General features: G+C 39.8%; 1 protein-coding gene across 1 annotated transcript in view; it reads right to left on the bottom strand.

Moving 5' to 3' along the window:
- Positions 1-2,415: 2,415 nt before the first annotated feature.
- Positions 2,416-26,456, bottom strand: part of LOC124799169 (synaptic vesicle glycoprotein 2B-like) — a 340,146-nt gene continuing 316,105 nt past the window's right edge. The window contains exons 11-12 of the mRNA XM_047262707.1: positions 4,331-4,458; positions 2,416-2,685 (exon numbers count right to left, since the gene is read on the bottom strand). Coding sequence (XP_047118663.1) covers positions 2,630-2,685; positions 4,331-4,458 — 184 coding nt within the window. The 3' untranslated portion in view covers positions 2,416-2,629. The remainder of the gene's footprint in view (positions 2,686-4,330; positions 4,459-26,456) is intronic.

The following is a 26,456-nucleotide window of genomic DNA, read 5'->3' as shown; positions in this document are numbered from 1 at the left end:
GTCCAAATTAAGAAAATTCTAATTTGTATGTGGGCAAAATTTATAGAATTCTTTCCGTAGTGGAATATCTATGGACCTCTTGAGAGGGGAGGGGGGGATGGGCAGTTATAAGCAGATATTCTCATGACTGATAAAGGAAAGAAAGCTTTTTTAATGACTTTTATCAGTGCAACTAGCATTTTGTTCTTCAAATCACTTTAACAATGTCTGTAACATGCAAATATCTAAAATTAATAGAGTGGGAAGCAATGTACATGTAAATAATGTTTGATCTGCATTGCTAAATGCCACAACTTGTGTCAGAGCCTGAATGGCCATCCAAACTATTACAAAATACAGAATAGTATGTAATCTAACATAATACTTAGCTTCAAAATATCTACCTGTATGAAAAGTCATTAACTTTCAAGAATTAGAAAGCTTACAAGATGAAGTATTCATAATGTACTTTAAATTTTGTTAAACGTATTGTGACAAGTTATAATCCACACACACAAAATTTAAATTGCATCTTAAATCAAAATTCCAAAACACACTTCATTTTCACAAATGTTGACAGTAAAATCTTATTCAGATTTTTGAAACACTGAATTAACATATAAAACCTAGGATGTCACCATAAGATAAAGGTGGACATTAAAATGTGTTCTTGTATTCAAAGTTGCAAGAAAATGCTGAGCTCAAGTTCCTTGTGCTGTTAAAAATGATAAATATCATTTTTATACTTACTGATCATTACCTAGATGTAGAATAATTATGTGAAAATCATCTAAATCTGCTTTGTTTTTAACAATAATAAAAAACTGTTTTGTTTTTAACATAAATGTGAACTTCCTTTAGTCACCAGTATAAGGAGATCAACATGTAAACAACATACTGAATCTGAACCAAGTGCATGATGTTTGTCACAAACAAGCCCAAGAGACAGATGCAGTAACGTTACAGAGTGCAGACATATTTTTGTAGAGTTCATGTATGTTGAAATGTTATGCAATATTGGTGCTTACATTGAAATGTTCAGCAGCTTGAATTATATGTGTGGGATTTACTGACTGACTGAATAAACCTAGGAGAGTCTTTAAAACTGAAAGCCAACTTTTTATTTTTGGCAACTATCTATATTATCACAGAACTGAATGTTGGAGATTGCAAACTTGGAAGTTTTCAAGACCAATGAGATCATTAAGAGCTAAATTAAGTATCCTGCGCATGCTCATTTTTCCACAAAGTATGGAGTTGGTAGTGCTGGACTCACTTTGGGCATGATAACCCAAGCTAATTCCTTTCAAAATTCCAAGTAAGCTTAAGAGCTTACTGGTATATTCTGAATTCTGAGGCATTTGCATGTTACAAAACTGACCATAAAAAGGGGAACATTGTATATGTTAATAAATATGAAGAGACCAAAAATTGATTGCTGCAGTGCTGCGTACTTTATTTAACAAAATAATTTTTGTCAAATCTCATAACAGTGGGACAGCCTGAGAAAAAATTACACGAGACTTCAGAGGCATAGCTTCAAATCAGTAAACCTATACACTACCGCTACTGACTCATGCAAAAGCTGTTGCTCTTCATGAGCAGCATCTGAACCTGCTTCATGACATGACAAAGTTTTCAACTTTCCACTATGTTCTCTATGTCTTATGTATGAATTAAACTACAGTGCTCTTCCAAGACAATATACATTCTCTAAGCACTAATACTCAGCACAGCTACTGAAGGGATTTGGCGATGACCATTACATTTCTATAATGTGAAAATTAGTATTACTTTCAATCACAAATGTACACTTGTACACTCCATATGTTACAGAAAACAACTTTAATACTGAAGTCTTGTCCACTATTACATAGCACTTTCAAGTAAAAACCATTTGTCCAAGAAGAGTAAAAAAAGTGAAAGCTTTTTTGTCAAAAAAAGAGAAAGCTTCTTTGTCTATTGTATGTATCATGAGACAAAGTCTGGCTTCAGCTGGCAAAGACTGTGGTTATGAGTGTGTGAGTTGCATTTGCAGCAGTGTGTGTGTGTGTGTGTGTGTGTGTGTGTGTGTGTGTGAGTGTGTGTGTGTGTGTGTGTGTTTTGTCTATTTTCAACAAAGGTCTTGTTGGCCAAAAGCTCCCTTTCTGACCATCTTTCTGTTGTGCCTATCTGCAACTCAGCATCTCCACTTATGGTGAGTAGCAACTATCCTTTTCATAATATAGTTACAATCCATCCAAGATTTCTCATTGTTTGATAAGACGAAAGACTTACATAAGTTGCAAAAATAACAAAAAAGTCCAGATACATCACGAACACTACCAGTAGTAATAAATAAGAAATAAGTTTTATTGGATAAAAAAATGTTAATGGCATTACAGTCATGGGAATAAATGAAATCATATGAAGAGGAATATGTGATTTGAAGCTCTGCTTGCCCTTTGTTAACACATTTTCAGTATTGATCTTTCATATTATCTTTTCACATACAAAATACTGGAGACAAAATATTAGAGTCAATTTCATTTTTACTTTCTGAACTCACTGATCACTTTTCTGGTACTGCTACTAAGTTGATCAACCAATGAACACACAGTTCAAACTCGAGCTCATCTCCATTGATGGATCATTTTCACTGCTAAGTTCCTTATTGGAGAGAAGCCTTATTTGTGTCAGGAAGCAATAATGTAACACCAGCAGTCACTGTAAACATAGCATTATTGTAATTAAACTTCTATCTTTCAAGCCGTGCACTACAACTTTATTATATACACAGCTATGATACTAATCCAGCAAAAAATAATCACTGTGGTGAAGATAAGCTATGCTTTGTAGAAATTTTAGTACCATACGTGAATAATTAGAAATTACTTTATTTGAGCAGCAAATTTACTACAGTGATGCAGAGAAGCAATTAAACAGCCTCTACACAACCCCCTCCCCTGACTTACTCACTCCCTCCCTCTCTCTCTCTGTGTCCCCCTCTCTGACTACTGTACCCTAATTTCAAAAGCAAATTATCATGTGTCAACCACAAATTATTGTCCTGCTTCACATCATTAGGCAACTATTTCTGTTATTTGTGTGTATTTTCATGCTCTGATTTGGTCGCCATAATGAAGCACATAAGGAGCTCTTCTAAAATGATTTCATGCAGTGTTGTGAATGATTCCTCTGGCTCTTGTTATTAAGCTGTGATACACTACTGTCTTTCTTTCAATGTGCTTGTGTTGCATACTTTAGAAGAAAGCCATTTGGCTGAAAGCTCACATGTTAGCAGTCTTTCTTGTGCCTGTATGCAGATTCAGATCTCCTCTACATAATGAGTAGTAGTCTGTTGTGTTGCTGTAATTTTTCGTGCAAGCCCTTGCATAACTACTGCAACCTACAATGTGTCCTATCAGATGATCCCTTCTTTTAGTCAAGGTGTGCCACAAATTTCTTGTATCCCCAGTTCTATTCAGTACCTCCTCATTAGTTACATGATACAAACTCTAATCTTCAACATTCTTCTGTAGCACCACACTTCAAAAGATTCTATTATCTTTTTGTCTAAACTGTTTATCATACATGTTTCACTTCCAAACAAGGAATGCACTCCCAACAAATACCTTCAGAAAAGTCTACCTAACACTGAAATCCATATTCAATGTTGACAAATTTGACATTGCCAGTCTATATTTTATATCCTCTCTACCTCGGCTGTCATCATTTATTTTGCTGCCCGAATACCAAAACTCATCTACAATTTTAAGTGTCTCATTTCCTAATCTAATTCCCTCAGCATCACCCGATTTAATTCAACTACATTCCAATATCATCCTTTCAAGACAATGTCCGTTCTGTTTAACTGCTCTTCCAAGTCCATTGTTGTCTCCTCCTAAACTTTCGCATCAATTTCAACCACACTGACACACATAAAACATTTCACAAGACACAAATATTTTAAAACATTCACCTGCAACTTGTGTTTTCAGAAAATAAACTATCTGTTCATTTATTATATCTCATACTTAATGCAAGCAGAGAAAAGTGTTAGAAACAACTGCCATAAACAATAACTTTCAAATGAAGATACAAAAAACTAAAGGACTGCCAATGAATGATTCATGCTTTGATTATTAATCATAGGAAAACAACTCTTGGAACAAAGAAGATAGTGATAGCATACTGAACAACATTTCAGCCATTATCTTGACAAAGTCTGTATAGTCAATACTGCCTGCTATGTATATAGCCTCTTCTCTCCCAGTATACTTGTACTCTATTATTTGTTATTTGCAAGCAATTACAGATTTGCTAGCCCCACATTTAGAATGGGTGTGAGTAATCAATTAAAAGAACTTACCAAGTACCAAAGCAGTTAGCATAGAAAATGGAGCTATGCAATCAGCAGCTAATAAATAAGGAAATGAATAGTTCCCAGTGAAAGTTCCCAGCTGACCAGACAGTGAATTGAGACCCATTGCCATTGTCCTGAAAGAATTAAAAGACATTTTTTATAACAAATAAATAATAAATCTAATTTATCAGTTGAGTGATTTCTATCCTATCTGTTATGATTTAGCTGTGACAACATAAATAGTGACAATGTAATTTTTATACAGTGTGATATCATTTTGAATTTGGTAATGAGCTAATTCTGAAAATGACAATCAGCAAAATGAAATTTCTCTGTTTACATTTTATTTACGTTTTGAATAGCAAAGTGTGTTCTAATTTTCATTCTAATTTTTTGTTGCACTTATAACATGTGGAATTACACAAAAAAAATATATATATATATATATATATATATATATATATATATATATATATATATATATATATATATATATATATATATATATATATATATATATATTCCTTCCATTATATATATATATATATATATAAAAAAGAAAGATGATGAAACTTACCAAACAAAAGCGCTGGCAGGTCGATAGACACACAAACAAACACAAACATACACACAAAATTCTAGCTTTCGCAACCAATGGTTGCCTCGTCAGGAAAGAGGGAAGGAGAAGGAAAGACAAAAGGATATGGGTTTTAAGGGAGAGGGTAAGGAGTCATTCCAATCCCGGGAGCGGAAAGACTTACCTTAGGGGGAAAAAAGGACAGGTATACACTCGCACACACACACATATCCATCCACACATACACAGACACAAGCAGACATTTGTAAAGGCAAAGAGTTTGGGCAGAGATTTTGCCCAAACTCTTTAACTCTTTAACTCTTTGCCTTTACAAATGTCTGCTTGTGTCTGTGTATGTGTGGATGGATATGTGTGTGTGTGCGAGTGTATACCTGTCCTTTTTTCCCCCTAAGGTAAGTCTTTCCGCTCCCGGGATTGGAATGACTCCTTACCCTCTCCCTTAAAACCCATATCCTTTTGTCTTTCCTTCTCCTTCCCTCTTTCCTGACGAGGCAACCATTGGTTGCGAAAGCTAGAATTTTGTGTGTATGTTTGTGTTTGTTTGTGTGTCTATCGACCTGCCAGCGCTTTTGTTTGGTAAGTTTCATCATCTTTCTTTTTAGATATATTTTTCCCACGTGGAATGTTTCCCTCTATTATATATATATATATATATATATATATATATATATATATATTAAAAACAAAGATGAGGTGACTTACCGAACAAAAGCGCTGGCAGGTCGATAGACACACAAACAAACACAAACATACACACAAAATTCAAGCTTTCGCAACAAACTGTTGCCTCATCAGGAAAGAGGTTAAGGAGAGGGGAAGACGAAAGGAAGTGGGTTTTAAAGGAGAGGGTAAGGAGTCATTCCAATCCCGGGAGCAGAAAGACTTACCTTAGGGGGAAAAAAGGACAGGTATACACTCGCACACACGCACATATCCATCCACACATACGTTTGTGTTTGTTTGTGTGTCTATCGACCTGCCAGCGCTTTTGTTCGGTAAGTCACCTCATCATATATATATATATATATATATATATATATATATATATATATATATATATATATATATATATATATATATATCTGGGTATACACTCGCATACACACACATATCCATCCACACATATACAGACACAAGCAGACATATTTAAAGACAAGGAGTTTGGGCAGAGATGTCAGTCGAGGCGGAAGTGCAGAGGCAAAGATGATGTTGAATGACAGGTGAGGTATGAGTGGCGGCAACTTGAAATTAGCGGAGATTGAGGCCTGGTGGGTAACGGGAAGAGAGGATATATTGAAGAGCAAGTTCCCATCTCCGGAGTTCGGATAGGTTGGTGTTGGTGGGAAGTATCCAGATAACCCGGATGGTGTAACACTGCGCCAAGATGTGCTGGCCGTGCACCAAAGCATGTTTAGCCACAGGGTGATCCTCATTACCAACAAACACTGTCTGCCTGTGTCCATTCATGCGACTGGACAGTTTGTTGCTGGTCATTCCCACATAGAATGCATCACAGTGTAGGCAGGTCAGTTGGTAAATCACGTGGGTGCTTTCACATGTGGCTCTGCCTTTGATCGTGTACACCTTCCGGGTTACAGGACTGGAGTAGGTGGTGGTGGGAGGGTGCATGGGACAGGTTGTACACTGGGGGGTGGTTACAAGGATAGGAGCCAGAGGGTAGGGAAGGTGGTTTGGGGATTTCATAGGGATGAACTAACAGGTTACGAAGGTTAGGTGGACGGCGGAAAGACACTCTTGGTGGAGTGGGGAGGATTTCATGAAGGATGGATCTCATTTCAGGGCAAGATTTGAGGAAGTCGTATCCCTGCTGGAGAGCCACATTCAGAGTCTGGTCCAGTCCCGGAAAGTATCCTGTCACAAGTGGGGCACTTTTGTGGTTCTTCTGTGGGGGATTCTGGGTTTGAGGGGATGAGGAAATGGCTCTGGTTATTTGCTTCTGTACCAGGTCGGGAGGGTAGTTGCGGGATGCGAAAGCTGTTGCCAGGTTGTTGGTGTAATGGTTCAGGGATTCCGGACTGGAGCAGATTCGTTTGCCACAAAGACCTAGGCTGTAGGGAAGGGACCAGCAACAAACTGTCCTTTCGCATGAATGGACACAGGCAGACAGTGTTTGTTGGTAATGAGGATCATCCTGTGGCTAAACATGCTTTGTGCACGGCCAGCACATCTTGGCGCAGTTTTACACCGTCCGGGTTATCTGGACACTTCCCACCAACACCAATGTATCTGAACTCCGGAGATGGGAACTTGCTCTTCAATATATCCCCTCTTCCCGTTACCCACCAGGCCTCAATCTCCGCTAATTTCAAGTTGCCGCCACTCATACCTCACCTGTCATTCAACATCATCTTTGCCTCTGCACTTCCGCCTTGACTGACATCTCTGCCCAAACTCCTTGTCTTTAAATATGTCTGCTTGTGTCTGTATATGTGTGGATGGATATGTGTGTGTGTGCGAGTGTATACCCTTCCTTTTTTCCCCCTAAGGTAAGTCTTTCCGCTCCCGGGATTGGAATGACTCCTTACCCTCTCCCTTAAAACCCACATCCTTTCGTCTTTACCTCTCCTTCCCTCTTTCCTGATGAGGCAACAGTTTGTTGCGAAAGCTTGAATTTTGTGTGTATGTTTGTGTTTCTTTGTGTGTCTTTCGACCTGCCAGCGCTTTTGTTTGGTAAGTCACATCATCTTTGTTTTTCATCCATACTCTACAAAACACTGTGTAGTGCATGGCACTTCCCACTGTACAATGTATTAGGATTTCTTCACATTCTATTAACAAATGTAGCAGAAAGATGGACTGCTTAAATGCTTCTGTGTGTGTTGTAATTAGTCTAATCTTTCTTCAATGGACCTATAGGTAATACATAAAATGCAGCAGTGTGTGATGAATAAAAAGCAGCAGTATATTCCTTGACTTAACACTTAATACCAGTTATTGAAAACTGGTAAATAGCTTTTGGACAATTGCTGACATCTCTCTTCATATAACACACTGAGTCTGGCCACGGTGGCCAGAGACACCAGTCACATGTGTGTAAGTTGTGCTTGTAAGAATGTGTGTGTATTTTCTACTTTAGAAGAAGGCCTTCTGGCCAAGAGCTGAAATGTGTAGCAGTCTTCCTCTTGTCCATGTTTGTGACTCAACATCTCTTCTATAGGGTAGGTATCAATCCATAATTTTCATAATAATGTTGTTATTCCATCCTGGACTTTCCATTGCTTGGATAGTGTTAATTCAGACATTGGTAATACAACAGACAGGTTGCAGTTGTTTCAAGGAATAATGAAGCACTGATTACAAAACATCTGAATTGATTTAGTGTTTGTGATATGTATAACACTGGATTTTTACACATACATCATATATACAGTACAATATTCTAGCCCCTCTTTATGCTGTCATTCCTGCATTGCGTGACTCATTCCCCTCTGGGTGCCCCATACACCACCTCCCTACTACAGTCCAGTCAGTGGTATCTGGTATGTCTTCTCATAGCAAATGTAGTGTCATGCATGAAAGCAGCCTTGCTGTAAATGAGTTGCACTACAATCACTGTGCAGAGTTGTGTGTGAATATGGATAGACACTACCATACTGCAGCTAATGACAAACTTAACTACCTGGCTGATGAACATGCTGCGCACCACAAAAACAATGATCTTAAGAGCTACTTCAAAAAACATGGTACTTAACATGATTAGTGGTTGATGAATAAATATGAGAACTATCCCCTAATTCCCACACACTTCACCACAATCTCCTCCTTCCCTTGCAACAATGCCCCCCGTAACTGCTGCTCCCCTCTCCCTTGCAACAAACACATACAAAATTTTGTGAGTCAAGTCCATGCAAATTATGGTGGCTGATAGCTGCACAGTCAGCAGGGTACGTGTGTGGAAAGTGGTAGTGGTGGGGGTTACAGGCAGATGCTATAGGGGAAACACCAAGAGCTGGAGGAGAAGTGCCATTCCAAACTGAGGCTCACATTTTTAGTAACCATTGAGTGGAGCCCCTCCACACCCACACTTACATACTGAAATTCAGAACAATCTGTCACCTCTGCTTTGATTAGTATCTGAAAAGAATTCCATTGAAAATGCAGCAGTTTGTTTTCACTTGGTTTGTTAACCATTTGTAACTTTCAGCGAAGTCCCATGAGTGGTGAATTTTGAGTAAAACCTACTCACTTTTCTTGTTTCCATGTTAAAATTTGCTTCTTTTGACAAAATACAGCAGAGTTTACAAAATGTCACCTCACTGCCTTGTTGTGGAGACACAATTGCAAGAAAAATCTGAAGTAGAAGTTTATTAAGTGAAGAATTGAGGAAACGTATGGTCAGTAGCTTCTGACGAAGTTCATCCTCAGTACAAACATATTTGTAATGTCTTCAATTGTATTGTTCCCAAACACATAGCATTTCTCATTTCACCATCAATTGATGGCACTTAAAAATTAAATTCTTTCATTAAGAAAGTCTGTGACCAAAGGAGGCTGCAGGGTAATAATGGAAGCCGGAAAAGGAGAACATAGATAGCTGTCAGTAGAAGTGTAGTGGTGACTAAATGTGGAATAGCAGTAATCAAAAGTGCATGAAAGAGGAAGATGAGAGACTAGAATGGACGTACAAGGTTAGGTAATCAGGTGAATGGGCTGAAAAATGGCACAAGAAGATATTGGCTCTGTGAACGGGAAGTGGTGGCTGGCTGAGAACAGAGATTGTGTTCTCATCTGGACAGTTTAAAGAAATGATGATTGGGGGGAGGAACTGGCTGGGAGACAGATTCAATTTACAAGTTTTGAAGCAACCACTGAAGGCGTTTCTGATGGTGTGGGCTCCATGTTCAGCAACTGTGATCAAATTTGCTTTTAGATAGTTTGGTAATGTCTTTTCATATTAGCAGACAATTTGATAGTTATCATACTTACATATTTTGTCAGTATAAAACATCATGTAGATTCTCAAAATCCACTTGACATAACCTTTCTCAAGAACATCTGATCACCGGTATAAATAGATGGCAGCTGACTTTACACATGTTGCACTGATACCAGTCAGGGCTAGTGATAGATGGGGTTTCTTTAGGCATGATTTACAGCTAAACAGGACTGGAAAGGGAAGATTGTTATAGCTAGTTCAAAAAGTTAATCCAGACAACAGTTCCCACTGTATAAAGTGTGCCCCCATTAATTTAAAAGCTTCTGCATCCAACACTCACAAGATACATTCTGACAAGCTAAAATTAATATTTACTGGATGTCATTAAAAAAAGCTCTGACTGGAGGAATTCTTCAGATGGCGGGATATTGTGCATTTATGTAAGAAATGGCAAATAGTTTAAACTGGGGCTTGACTTAGTTAGTGAAGACAAATACTTTTGAAATATCAGCTATTGAAGTAACTGGACTTAACATCAACAAAAAAGTAATTATTTTTATGGTTGTGACTCAGTGGTAGAGTGGACACTTTTTTTTAACAAATTAACAGGAGTTCTAGATACAGTCTCATCCATAAAATTGACATACTTTTGTATGGGGACAAACACAAATATCACAGATGAGATCAGTAGCAATCTCATAACCATCATTCGTGGTTTTATAGAAGTCAACACTGCAACAAGTGTAATTACAACTACAGCATCAACAATCAACTTTCCAGATAGTGTTAGCTATGGGGGAAAATATCTCTTTGTTGATGTCAGCAGCATTATAGTTACTGGGAAAAAAGAGAGAGAGGGAGAGAGAGAACTCCTTGCAGTGAAAGCAAATGAAAACCCTAATGAAGTTTACAGTTGGTCAATATGCAATAAAGTTACACTGAGCATAAGAAAAACAAATGCAACAAATTTCAGACTGAAGAGGGAAAATGCCACTGTTAAATTAAATGTATATGGTACCTCTATAGACTGCAATGTAGGAACGAATATCGATTCTCAGAGGAAGTAGTCTGAACTCAAAAAAATACTAGCTAAAACATTTAACAGCCTAGAGTGCATAAATATTTCTTTACTTAACACAATCAGTTTTGACAGGCCTTGCTGTCATCTTCAGGTCTTAAAAAATCGTTTTGCTGTGAAACGTGTTCATTTTACATTGAACCTTGTAACCTCCCCATTCTTAATCGGCCTACTGGACTGTGATACAACTGACCATGATTGCATATGCCTAATGAAATTTTACAGTGAGTAAGGCTATCATTACCGAAGGAAAATAACACCAGTTAGTTGGAGGAAAGTGTACAACAGATCCTTCTGAAGGAAGAATCTATTCTAAACCTAATCTAAATACTGATGATAATTTTGAAATGGGTGTAATATACTGCAATCATTCACAAACCACACAGGGGTGAAAAGTGTACCATGTAATATTTACTACAAAAATTACTGATAATACAAAGAAAATACTGATAAGCTAGAAACGGGATAATTAAACAGTCACTTGCCCACTAGGGGAATGATCTCCAGAATCTTAAGAAAGGTAATGACAAAGAAATTGAAGCAATAATCACTGGCATGGCAACAGAAGGTTGTCATGCTTTTCCACAGCACAACAGTTCATGAAAAAATAAATGAATCAGAAAGCACTGTGTTTGCAGTTACTTATTCTGAAATACTAAATTTTGAAAGTAAAATTAAATGGAGTTACTGGTTAAATAAATGTAACTAAAACTTCTGAAAAATCCAGGATGAAATGTAACAATACTATGAAAAGGAAAGTTGCTACTCATCATATAACAGAGATGCCGAGTCACAGATAGGCACAACAAGAAGACTGTCACAAATAACACTCTTTTTGTTGTGCCAATCTGCAACTCAGCATCTCTGCTATATTGTGAGTAGCAACTTTCCTTTTTCATAACTAAAACTTTGTTGTGTAAAAAAAAATTAATTTTAGTAACCTCAGTGTAATGCAATACAAATTTTAGAAATAGGCAAGCAGTTTACTTTACTGAGGCCGAAAACTTAGGCTGAAACTAGTCATTAGCAAACACACAAAACTGGCAGTAAATAGTTAATCAATTTTCATTTTCTTACAACACTCAGTGATTACACGGGAAGTAAAGGGACCCTGCCTGATAACAATGTCTGAGGCCAATGACAACACATGTGCCCTATAAGTTTTAACTATTATTATTATTAACTATTATTATTCAAGTTAGTAATACTTTGTGAAGAAATGTCACTGAGTAATGCCTATGTAAGTTTATAACTTTTCACTTAACAGTCTTACGATGTTGTAACTGTACAGATGATGAATGTAACTGACAACAATGCTGAGTTGCCGCTGGTGCTGCTGCTGCTGTTGGACGAGAATTCCGAGTCATTCCCAGAGCCATGGATAATTATGGGGCAGGGAATAGTTAGAATTGCAGCTTCCTCCACCTGTCCACACCTACCGTGCTCTCAATACTCTCGGGGGTTAACGAACTAGGTGCGCCTACACAGGTGCGATCACAGCTGCATCACAGATCTGCGGGAGTGCTCAACAAACACTACTGCACTCTTTCATGACTCAAGCTGCTCTACTTCCTCTCTGCTCGCAACACTCGACAGAGACTCTCCCTGTTGTTGTTGTTGTGGTCTTCACTCCTGAGACTGGTTTGATGCAGCTCTCCATGCTACTCTATCCTGTGCAAGCTTCTTCATCCCCCAGTACCTACTGCAGCCTGCATCCTTCTGAATCTGCTTAGTGTATTCATCTCTTGGTCTCCCTCTACGATTTTTACCCTCCACACTGCCCCCCAATACTAAATTGGTGATCCCTTGATGTCTCAGAACATGTCCTACCAACCAATCCCTTCTTCTAGTCAAGTTGTGCCACAAGCTCCTCTTCTCCCCAATTATATTCAATACCTCCTCATTAGTCATGTGATCTACCCATCTAATCTTCAGCATTCTTCTGTAGCACCACATTTCGAAATCTTCTATTCTCTTCTTGTCTAAATTATTTATCGTCCACGTTTCACTTCCATACATGGCTACACTCCATACAAATACTTTCAGAAATGACTTCCTGACATTTAAATCTATAGTCAATGTTAACAATTTTTTCTTCTTCAGAAACACTTTCCTTGCCATTGCCAGTCTACATTTTATATCCTCTCTACTCTCCCTAAGCAAAGATAAACAATGACACAGCTTCTGCCATTTCGCCGTTGCTATCGATATATTTAAATAAAGTTCGCCTGGCTATTACCCAGCACTTTACAATATTTTCATTATATTTACAATGAATTATATAGAGTTAGAAATAAGTACACTATTACATCAGTTATGTATTAAATATAATTTCTGTAATAAGGTTTACATATTCAGAATCAGAAATACAGTACAAGTTATCAACAGATATTAAACGGCAAAAAATTTTGAATGGTGCAGAAGGTGTTTTATCTGCTTTTTTGTGTTACAACCTCACAACTAATTGGCATGTGGATCTTCTGAAAATGAGAAAATTCAATCACAAAAATACTTAAAAACAGAGCATTATCAGCATATTATGCCCTTGGTGTTCTGTCATCAGTGCCTTTCAGTTTCATACTATTCATCTATGTACTTAATTGTTAACTATGGAATTTTTCCTGGGGAACAAATCTGCTGTATCCAACAAAGCTGCCAATATGGTGAGTGACATCAGTGTTATCACTGTCACCACTACTCAACTTCAAATGTAGCACCCCCTCAAGATATCGCATGATCAAGCCACCATAGGTCATAGAATGCATAATAATGATATTCCACCAGAGCTGCTTTTTTACACATATTTTTTATTTATTGTTACGAGTTTTAAACATGGCTTATTTTCAAGTGGTGCCTACCACTTGAAAATGAGCCATGCTCGAAAGCAGTAGCATTAAATAAAAACAAATATATAAAAAAGCAACACTGTCCTCCAGACTTAGTCCACAAACAGCTCTCCCATGCAATTTCCCCTCACACCCCCAAGAACCAGCCGCAAAGGAGTGCCCCTTTCATTGCCCAGTACCGCCCAGGATGGAACAACTGAACCACATCCCTTGCCAAGTCTTTGATTACCCTTCATCATGCCCTGAAAAGGGGGATATCCTACCCGAGATCTTTCACGCTCTCCTAAAGTGATGTTCCATCACCCACCCAACCACCACAACATCCTAGTCCACCCCAATACCATTCCTAAACTCCTGCCCAATCCACCCACCTATCACTTCCTGTTCCAGTCCTGTCACAGGTTATCCTGTCACATCAGGGGCCAGTTTATCTGTGAAAGCAGTTGTGTCATTTACCAGCTCTGCTGCAACTTCTGCACAGCTTTTTATATTGGTACGGCTACCAACAAGCTTTCCACCAGGATTAATGGCCACTATCAAAATGTGCGAAGAGCAAAATGGACCACCCTGTGCACTACATGCATCTGAGCATAACATACTTGATTTCAATGGCTGCTTCACTACCGAACTCATCTGGATCCTCCCCTCTACAACCAGCTTTTCTGAACTGTGCTGATGGGAGTTATCCTTACAATACATTCTCTACTCATGTAATTATCCTGGCCTCAATCTACATTAACATACTATCCCCATGCACTCCATCCTACAGTTTCCACCCCTTTGTCCTATCACTGCCTCCCCATTCTCATTTCCCAATCTCTTTGTTTGCCACCCTCTGCCAACATAACCACCCATCTTTCCCCGCTCCTCTCCTTTTCACTCCTTTATGTCACTGCCTCCTTGCCACACCACCTCTTATTGCCTTGTCTGTTGGCACTCTAAGTTCCCGCACACTCTGCCAGACAGTGTTCCTTTGCCCCCACCCCCACACAAATACTACTATCCCTTCCCTTCCAGATTACTGCTGCCATCCCACAGGATAGCTGCATTCTGGCCCGAGCTGGTGGAGTTAATGGTCATGTGTACGTGAGGTGTGCTTGCTTATGTGTATGAATGGTATGTGCTTCTCTGTTTCTCTTTTGCTGATGAAGGCTTTGGCCGAAAGCTTGTGTAAGTGTCTTTTAATTGTGCTGCCTGCAACTTAATGTGTCTTATTTATGGTAAGTAGTGAGTCATGGCAGGGTTGCTGGCATCGTCTTTCAAATTCCTTGCACCTCTAGCTGGATCTGTCATGTGAAATCCCCTGGTTTGAAGCCACTAAAATCTTTGCTCCAGGTCATTGATGGGGGCGGGGCATGTTGTAGCATCAATAGTTGGGGAGTGGTAAATGAGTGAGGAGGACAGTGTGAGAAGTCTGCCCAGCAAGTACATCTACATCTACATCTACATCCATATTCTGCAAGTGGCCCATACCGAGCTACTGAGTGTCTCTCCTGCAGAGCCTTCCACTGGAGTTTATTTATCATCTCCATAATGCTTTCACGATTACTAAATGATCCTGTAACGAAGTGCACTGCTCTCCATTGGATCTTCTCTATCTATTCTATCAACCCTACCTGGTACGGATCCCACACTGGTGAGCAATATTCAAGCAGTGGGCGAACAAGTATACTGTAACCTACTTCCTTTGTTTTCAGATTGCATTTCCTTAGGATTCTTCCAATGAATCTCAGTCTGGCATCTGCTTTACTGACTAACAACTTTATATGATCATTCCATTTTAAATCACTCCTAATGCCTACTCCCAGATAATTTATGGAATCAACTGCTTCCAGCTGCTGACCTGCTATATTGTAGCTAAATGATAATGGATATTTCTTTCTATGTATTCACAGCACATTACACTTGTCTACATTGAGATTCAATTGCCATTCCCTGCACCATGCATCAATTTGTTGCAGATCCTCCTGCATTTCAGTACAGTTTTCCATTGTTACAAACTCTCAGTATACTACAGCATCATTCGCAAAAAGCCTCAGTGAACTTCCGATGTCATCCACAAGGTCATTTATGTATATTGTGAATAGCGATGCTCCTATGACACTACCCTGTGGCACACCCAAAATCACTCTCACTTCGGAAGACTTCTCTCCATTGAGAATGACATGTTGCATTCTGTTATCTAGGAACTCTTCAATCCAATCACACAATTGGTCTGATAGTCCATATGCTCTTACTTTGTTCATTAAATGACTGTGGGGAACTGTATCGAGCGCCTTGCGGAAGTCAAGAAACACGGCATGTACCTGGGAACCCATGACTATGGCCCTCTGAGTCTCGTGGGCGAATAGTGCGAGCTGGGTTTCACACGATCGTCTTTTTTGAAACCCATGCTGATTCCTACAGAGTAGATTTCTAGTCTCCAGAAAAGACATAATACATGTTCCAAAATTCTACAACTCATCGACGTTAGAGATAGAGCTCTATAGTCCTGCACATCTGTTCGCCGTCCCTTCTTGAAAACGGGGATGACCTGTGCCCTTTTCCAATCCTTTGGAATGCTACACTCTTCTAGAGACCTACGGTACACTGCTGCAAGAAGGGGGGCAAGTTCCTTAGAGACCCACGGTACACTGCTGCAAGAAGGGGGGCAAGTTCCTTCGCGTACTTTGTGTAAAATCAAACTGGTATCCCATCAGGTTCAACAGCCTTTCCTCTTTTGAGTGATTTTAATTGTTTTCCTATCCCTCTGTCATCTATTTTGATATCTACCATTTTGTCATCTGTGCAAAAATCTAGAAAAGGAACTACAGTGCAGTCTTCCTCTGTGAAACAGCTTTGGAAAAAGACACTTAGTATTTCGGCATTTAGTCTGTCATCCTCTGTTTCAGTACCATTTTGGTCCTGTGTTTAACTGCTCAAGGTAGTTTGCAGATAATGCACTTAAAAAAATTTCACTGGATTCTTTGTCCCTGCCACCCGTTATAAACGTTTGAGTCTCCCAGTCTATATCCGACAAATTAAAATCTCCAACCAGAACTATAATATGGTTGGGAAAAATACTCGAAATATATTCCAAATTGTCATTCAGGCGCTCTGCCACAACAACTGCTGAGACAGGGGGCCTATAGAGACATCCAAATACCATGTTTGAGCCTGCTTTAACCTTGATCTTCACACAAGGGGAGGACTTGCACAAGCATCTTGGGCACAGAGTCCAGCAAGTTGTTGTTGGCCTATTTGTGGGCCAACTTGAATCAGTGGCTGACTTCAAGTTCCATCTTCCTGTATAGCCTGGCTAGCCAGCTGTGGGACAGGGCACAACAATGAGAGAGTTGAAACCAGTTTCGCTGTGCTGAATTCTGGATCCCCCTTTGGAACTGGTAAGCTTCAGCTTTTATTCGTGAACTTCAGTTAATTTTTGGATTTTGAGGTCTTAACTGCTATTGTTTTATTGATACCTATAAGTCTGTTGTGGTCACTGTGATTTCTTAGCTGATCTATTTCACCGCCAGTTACTTCCTTGAATTGTGGCTGTTGTTTGCTTTTCCTGAGTCGATACGGGCCTTGGTTGTTAACAGGATTTCTTAAATTGTGCAAGCCGATGGTGTTTCCTGTGACGGAGTGATAACATGTATCCTGAAATATAACAAAAACAGACATTTTGCTATGTATGTACATCTACATCTATATGACTACTCTGCAATTCACATTTAAATGCTTAGCAGAGGGTTCATCGAACCACAATCATACAATCTCTCTACCATTCCACTCTCGAATCACGCGTGGGAAAAACGAACACCTAAACCTTTCTGTTCGAACTCTGATTTCTCTTATTTTATTTTGATGATCATTCTTACCTATGTAGGTTGGGTTCAACAAAATATTTTCACATTCGGAAGAGAAAGTTGATGACTGAAATTTCGTAAATAGATCTCACCGTGACGAAAAACATCTTTGCATTAATGACTTCCATCTCAACTCGTGTATCATATCTGCCACACTCTCTCCCCTATTACGTGATAATACAAAACGAGCTGCCCTTTTTTGCACCCTTTCGATGTCCTCCGTCAACCCCACCTGTTAAGGATCCCACACCGTGCAGCAATATTCTAACAGAAGACGAACGAGTGTGATGTAAGCTGTCTCTTTAGTGGACTTGTTGCATCTTCTAAGTGTCCTGCCAATGAAACGCAACCTTTGGCTCGCCTTTCCCACAATATTATCTATGTGGTCTTTCCAACTGAAATTTTTCGTCATTTGAACACCCAGGTACTTAGTTGAATTGACAGCCTTGAGAATTGTACTATTTATCGAGAAATCGAATTCCAACGGATTTCTTTTGGAACTCATGTGGATCACCTCACACTTTTCGTTATTTAGCGTCAACTGTCACCTGCCACACCATACAGCAATCTTTTGTAAATCGCTTTGCGACTGATACTGGTCTTCGGATGACCTTACTAGATGGTAAATTACATCATCATCTGTGAACAACCTAAGAGAACTGCTCAGATTGTCACCCAGGTCATTTACATAGATCAGGAACAGCAGATGTCCCAGGATGCTTCCCTGGGGAACACCTGATATCACTTCAGTTTTACTCGATGATTTGCCGTCTATTACTATGAACTGCGACCTTCCTGACAGGAAATCACGAACCCAGTCACACAACTGAGACAATACCCAATAGGCCCACAGCTTGATTAGAAGTCGCTTGTGAGGAGCGGTGTCAAAAGCTTTCCGGAAATCCATAAATACGGAATCAACCTGAGATCCCCTGTCGATAGTGGCCATTACTTCGTGCGAATAAACAGCTGGCTGAGTTGCACAAGAAAGATGTTTTCTGGAACCATGCTGATTACGTATCAATAGATTGTTCCCTTCGAGGTGATTCATAATGTTTGAATACAGTATATGCTCCAAAACCCTACTGCAAACCGACGTCAATGATATAGGTCTGTAGTTCGATGGATTACTCCTACTACCCTTCTTAAACACTGGTGCGACCTGCGCAATTTTCCAATCTGTAGGTACAGATCTATCGGTGAGTGAGCAGTTGTATATGATTGCTAAGTAGGGAGCTATTGTATCAGTGTAATCTGAAAGGAACCTAATCGGTATACAATCTGGACCTGATGACTTGCCCGTATCAAGCGATTTGAGTTGCTTCGCAACCCCTAAGGTATCTACTTCTAAGAAACTCATGCTAGCAGCTGTTTGTGTTTCAAATTCTGGAATATTCCATTCATCTTCCCTGGTGAAGGGATTTAGGAAAACTGCGTTCAATAACTCCGCTTTAGCGGCACAGTCGTCGGTAACAGTACCATCAGCACTGCGCAGCGAAGGTATTGACTGCATCTTGCCGCTTGTATACTTAACATACGACCAGAATTTCTTCAGATTTTCTACCAAATTTCGAGACAATGTTTTGTTGTGGAACCTATTAAAGGCATCTCGCATTGAAGTCCGTGCCAAATTTCGCGCGTCTGTAAATTTTAGCCAATCTTCGGGATTTCGCGTTCTTCTGAACTTCGCATGCTTTTTCCGTTGCCTCTGCAACAGCATTCGCACCTGTTTTGTGTACCATGGGGGATCAGTTCCATCTCTTACCAATTTATGAGGTATGAATCTCTAAATTACTGTTGCTACTATATCTTTGAATTTGAGCCACATCTTGTCTACATTTGCATAGTCAGTTCGGAAGGAATGGAGATTGTCTCTTAGGAAGGCTTCTAGTGACACTTTATCTGCTTTTTTAAATAAAATTATTTTGCGTTTGTTTCTCGTGGATATGGAAGAAACGGCATTGAGCCTAGCTACAATGACCTTGTGATCACTAATCCCTGTATCAGTCATGATGCTCTCTATTAGCTCTGGATTGTTTGTGGCTAAGAGGTCAAGTGTGTTTTCGCAACCATTTACAATTCGTGTGGGTTCGTGGACTAACTTCTCGAAATAATTTTCGGGGAAAGCATTTAGGACAATCTCGGAAGGTGTTTTCTGCCTACCACCGGTTTTGAACAAGTATTTTTGCCAACATATTGAGAGAAAGTTGAAGTCCCCACCAACTATAACCGTATGGGTGGGATATTTATTTGTTACCAGACTCAAATTTTCTCTGCACTGCTCAGCAACTATATCATCGGAGTCTGGGGGTTTGTAGAAGGAGCCAATTATTAACCTAGTTCGGCTGTTAAGTATAACCTCCACCCATACCAATTTGCATGGAGTATCTACTTCGACTTCACTACAAGATAAACTACTACTGACAGACACAAACACTCCACCACCAATTCCGCCTAATCTATCTTTCCTTAACACTGTCTGAGACTTTGTAAAAATTTTTGCAGAACTTATTTCAGGCTTTAGCCAGCTTTCTGTACCTATAACGATTTCAGCTTCCGTGCTTTCTATTAGTGCTTGTAGCTCAGGGACTTTCCCAGCACAACTACAACAATATACAACTATAATTCCGACTGTTCCTTGATCCAAGCATGTCCTATATTTGCCATGCACCCTTTGAGATTGAAGCCCACCCCGTACTTTCCTGAGGCCTTCTAACCTAAAAAACCACCCAGTCCACGCCACACAGCCTCCGCTACCCGTGTAGCCGCCAGCTGAGTGTAGTGAACTCCTGACCTATTCAGCAGAACGCAAAACCCCACCACCCTATGGTGCAAGTCAAGGAATCTCCAGCCAACACAGTCGCAAAACCGTCTGAGCCTCTGATTCAGACCCTCCACCTGGCTCTGCACCAAAGGTCCGCAGTCAGTTCTGTCAACGATGCTGCAGATGGTGAGCTCTGCCTTCATCTCGTAAGCAAGACCGGCAGCCTTCACCAAATCAGATAGCCGCTGAAATCCAGAGAGAATTTCCTCAGATCCAAAGCGACACACGTCATTAGTGCCGACATGTGCCACCACCTGCAGCTGGCTACACCATGTGCTCTTCATGGCATCCGAAATGAACCTTTCCACATCAGGAATGACTCCACCCGGAATGTACACGGAGTGCACACTGGATTTCTTCCCCTCCTTAGCCGCCATATCCCTAAGGGGCCCCATTATGCACCTAACATTGGAGCTCCCAACTACCAATAAGCCCACCCTCTGCGAGTGCCCGGACCTTGAAGGCTGAGAATCATCCTCTGAAACAGGGCAGGCAGCTGCATCTGGCTCAGCCAGAGACAGTGCCTGAAACCTGTTTGTCAGACACACCGGGGAGGCTTTCTGATCAGCCTCCAGGGACGTCTTTCGCTGCCTGCCACACCCTGGAACGACCTCCCAATCAACCACAGGTGAAGGCTCAGCCCCACTGCGGGCAGCATCCAGGGCAACCACAGCGGCAGACCGATCTAGGGACAGACGGGACGAGGTTGACATCCCCATGATACCCAAGTCTGGCTCCCCACAGTGGTGCCCATTGGCAACAGCCTCAAGCTGCGCGACCGAAGTCAGCGCTGCTTGCAGCTGTGAGCGAAGGCATGCCAACTCAGCCCTCATCTGAACACAGCAATCACAGTCCCTGTCCATTCTAATCGATGTTGAACAACAGTTACTGAAATACGAGTCTGTGCCTAGATAACGCAAGGGAAACACACAAAGAATGTATGAACTAACCTGTACAAATGCCTAACGACCGCGCTACAATCTGCCTGAATTTATGATTAATGTAAAACATTATAAAGCCATATTCAAAAAAGTTGTAAAGGCAGCAAAACAAATGGCAAACTATAAGTTTATTTTACAACATAATAGTAAGACAAAGGCAGTGTGGTCTGTTGTCAAATCAGAGTTAGGTGTTAAAGTCAGTAGTAATGAAATAACTGAGATTAAAGTAGATGATAATGTTGTTGTAAACCCAGCTCAAATATCAGAGTGTTTCAATGAATTCTTCATAAATGTAGCAAAGTCAGAAGTTAATGTATCAGGATATCAGAGTAAAGTAAATCCCTTTGGACTTGACCAAGAAGCTGAGTATCTCACAGATTTTAATAAAGTCACAATAAAGGATGTGAAAAATGTTATATTGTCATTAAAAAATTTTGCTGGGTGGAATGGGACACCAAGTAAAGTGATTAAAGCAGTATATGACATAATAGCACCCCCACTAGCTAAAATAATCAACCAATCTTTTGAACATGGGTGCTTTCCTGATGTGTTAAAATATGCCGAAGTGAACCCTGTTCAAGAAAGGGGCGAGGGAAGATATGGGAAACTATCACCCTATTTCTATTCTCCCAATCCTGTCAGAAGTGTTAGAGAAAGTAGCTGCAAATCAGATCAAAAATTTTATCGTAAAAAATTATATTATTGTAAGTAACCAATTTGGATTCCAACAAGGAAAAAACACACTGGATGCAGTAAATAACTTTATTGAGAAGATATGCAAATCATTGGATCAGAGGAGTAAAGTCGCAGGTATCTTCTGTGATCTTTCAAAAGCATTTGACTCGGTGAACCATGACTTGCTTATCTACAAATTAAACAAATATGGGATTAAGGACAAAGCTCTGAAATTGCTCACATCATACTTGCACAACAGAAAGCAAAGGATAAGTGTCACATCAAATGCAGTGAATTCTTATTCTAAATGGAGTACAGTATTACAAGGTGTGCCTCAAGGTTCCGTTTTGGGGCCAATCCCGTTCCTATTCTATGTAAATGACTTGCCCATAAATATAAATTCCCCGTCAGTTCTGTTTGCAGACGATACTTCTGTTTTAATTGAAGATGATGCAGAAAAAATTCAGAGCTCCATTGTGAGCACAATGGGTACTCTAGAAAACTGGTTCCAGTTAAATGGCTTGAAACTGAACATTGCAAAAACCAATATGGTACATTTAAAAACCAAACATTTGAAATGTGTGGATCTTAAAATACATCATCACAGTCATCCTATGGAAGAAGTTAACACAGTAAAATTCCTAGGACTAAATGTGGACAACAACTTGAACTGGAGTACACATATTGAGTTCCTATCAAATAAACGGAGCAGCTTTGCATTTGCAATGCAAATACTAGCAAACTCTACTGACATGAGTACACAAAAAATTGCATATCATAGTTATTTTGAATCTGTCATTAGGTATGGTATCATTTTCTGGGGAAATTCAAGTAGTGTATCTCAAATACTGAAACTGCAAAAGAAAATTATAAGATACATGTGTAGTGCACAACAAACAGAATCTTGTCGCCCATTATTTCAGAACCTGCAAATCCTAACAGTTCCCTCCATATACATTTATGAAATTATAATCTTTGTACACAGCAGACAAAAATTATTTGAGAAAAATCATTTTAACCATACATACAACACAAGAAATAAAAATAATTTTATGTTACCCACACACCATTTGAAATTATATGCACGAACTCCACAGTATATGGGGATAACAATATATAACAAGCTAATGGGCAAAAATATATTTAATATGAAGCCAGAGACTCTAAAAATAAGGCTACAGCAGATTCTGTGGGATAAATGCCACTATTCAGTAGAAGAATTCATAGAGGATGACATGATAATTTGAGCAAGGGGTAATTAATTGTTAGTCTTTTATTGTATGTGTAACAAAATTGTGTTATTATTATGGTACCATTTGTTAAAATCAGTTGTTGTAATTAATTGTTAGTTTTTTTAAATGTATGTGTATTTTTATATTGTATTATTGTTATGGTACCATTTGTTCAAAATCAGGTGTTGTATGTATATGGTAAAACTTTACCAAAATGTTGACGTGTCTCCTGTACCTGGATCAAATGATTTAGATTATGTACGTTATGGGACTAATAAACTACAATTCACAATTCACATCTATGATGTGGCTGGACCCCTCATCATCAGGCAGTACCTAGATAGTAGGGGTTTGAGACAACCTCCCTGTCAAACATCTTCGAACACCAGATAAGTGTCTTTCTCTTGTAATACATCCAGTGCCGGTTTTGAGATACCTTCAGGCATTGCAGACGTCATTGCTCTATTAATTATATTGGCTTAGGAGGTGCCTGGGTCTCAAAATTTGCAATTTCTGAGACTATGTAATTGGGTTTGACAGCCTAGTTTTCTTAGGGCATTTCGCCGTTGTTGTAGAGGCAATATCTTGCAGTGACACAGGTATACCACTTGGCAAGTTATTGCTGCTTTCACATAACTAACCCTGCTGTGTTAATATTTCTTTTGCCAGTCTGTACCCAATGAAAAGGGCCTTGGGAGGCGGTCCTCTCATTGTAACCTTTTTTGGCCTTCCTATTAGGTGTAGTCTTGTGCTCCTTGTGTATAAGCATTCTGGTGCACCCCTTGTGCAGAGGCAATTCAAACTCTTGGTTACTTAACTGAAGTAGTTATTTATGAAGGCCTACCTGTTTTCTATTTGTTATTACTTAACTGAAGCTGTTATTAAAGAAGGCCTGCTTGTTTTCTGTTTGTTCATTTCACTTAACTGAACTGCTATCATTGAAGGCCTGCCTGTTCCCTTTTGATTAAATTGAGAGCTATTTCATAATTTGGTTTAGCTGAAACTCTTATTAATCAAGGCCTACCTGTTATATTGCCCTATTATTGGGATTGTTATCTTACCTCTAATCTGTGTTGTAATTAACTGAAATTGTGATTGCCAAAGGCCTACTTGTTTCAGAGGTATTTATGTCAATAAGACAGTAACAGGAAATGACATAGGATGGTACCTGGGTCCTAACCTTTTGCTTTACATCCTTTTATCCATAGTTGTAGGTTTCAAGTGTTTTTATTTTCCTACATTGTTGATATTCCTACATGGGATTTCAGTTGTTCAACTCATACTTTTCTCATCTGATGTAATAAATAAATAAATGCCACGTGACTAGGGCCTCCTGACTGGTAGACCCTTCGCCAAGTGCAAGTCTTTTGATTTGACACCACTTCGGCAACTTGCACGTCAATGGGGATGAAATGATGATGATTAGGACAACACAACACCCAGTCCCTGAGCGGAGAAAATCTCCAATCCTGCCGGGAATCGAACCTAAGCCCTTACGATTGACATGCTGTCGCGCTGACCACTCAGCTACCAGGGGCGGACATCTGACGTAATGAAAGCCATGGATCAAGACAATCGGGCAGTGACAGTATTACTCAACTTCTGCAAAGAAATGGCGTAGTACTATGCCAGCACTTCTAACAAAAACAATATATGTAAAGTGTTTGTTGTTATGGTTGTCAGTCCAATGCAGCTCTCTATACTAGTCTATCCCATACAAGCCACTTAACCTCTGAATTACTACTGGAACTTACTTACATAAATTTGAAAATGCTTACTGTAGTCAGACCTTGCTCTCAATCTACAATTATTATACCCCAAACTTTCCTCCATTGCCTTAGGGTGCCTCCTATCAACCAAACTTTTCTTTCAGTCAAGTTGTGCCACAAATTTCTTATCTCTCCAGTTTGATTCAGTAACTCGTCAGTACTTAGTTGAAAAGAAAAAATGATTAATCTCAGTATTCTTCTGCAACAGCTCATCTTAAAAGCTTCTATTCTCCTCTCTACACCATTTATCATCCACATTTATGGACATGTGTGATGTGTGGTTAACTGAAAACTCACTTTGCCAGATTGATTATCACATAGCAATACTCAAGGCACTGGAAAACTTCTGCTAAGTGCTGATGGTTGTGTTCTTCAACAACTGAGAAGGCCTGATTGTTGTCAAAGTGGGTTAAACAAAATTAGAGTCATCAAGCAATCCACATCTGTGTCCTTACTATGCAATCAATTGCAAAAAACATTGCAAATGGTGCATCCCACTGTACCAGCTATTGGGGCTTTTTCCTATACCATTCACATGTGGAGCATAAGGATATTTGCTTAAATGCCTCTGTGCATGCTGTAATTAGTCTAATCTTCTCTCACACTCTTTATGGGACAATATTATGAGAAGGGAAGTTGCTACTCACCATATAGCAGAGATACTAAGTCGCAGATAGGCACAACAAAAAGACACTCACAATTGTAGCTTTCAGCCATTAAGGCCTTCATCAATAACAGATGTGCATATGCACACCCACTCTCTCTCTCTCTCTCTCTCTCTCTCTCTCTCTCTCTCTCTCTCACACACACACACACACACACACACACACACACACACACACACACACACACAAAATCACAATCACACACATGCCAACATAACTCACACACGACTCAGGCAGCTGAAAACACACTGCGAGCAGCAGCATCAGTGCATGATGGGAGTGACGACTGGGTAGCTGTAAGGAGGAGGCTGGGGCAGGCAGGGGGAGGCACAATATGGTGGGCGTGGCGAACAGTCAGTCAAGTGCTGCAGGTTCGACGGAAAGCAGGGGAGAGGTGGGGGGGGGAGTAGTGGAAAAGCAATGAAATAAAAAGGCTGGGTATGGTTGTGGAATGACAGCTGTGTAGCTCTGGAATGGGAGCAGGGAAGGGGCTGGATGGGTGAGGACAGTGACTAACGAAGGTTGAGGCGAGGAGGGTTACAGGAAAGTAGGATGTATTGCAGGGAAAGTTCCCACCTGTGCAATTCATAAAAGCTGGTGTTGGTGGGAGGGTTCCATATGGCACAAGCTAAGAAGCAGTCATTGAAATGAAGGATATCATGTTTGGCAGCATGTTTGGTAACAGGGTGTCCCACATATTTCTTGGCCACAGTTTGTTGGTGGCCATTCATGTGGACAGACAGCTTGTTGGTTGTCATA

The sequence above is a fragment of the Schistocerca piceifrons genome, chromosome 5, assembly GCF_021461385.2.
Source record: "Schistocerca piceifrons isolate TAMUIC-IGC-003096 chromosome 5, iqSchPice1.1, whole genome shotgun sequence".
In the NCBI taxonomy this organism is placed as follows: Eukaryota; Metazoa; Arthropoda; class Insecta; order Orthoptera; family Acrididae; genus Schistocerca; species Schistocerca piceifrons.
Note: the sequence above shows the minus strand (reverse complement) of the source record. Positions and strands in the feature narration are given on the sequence as shown.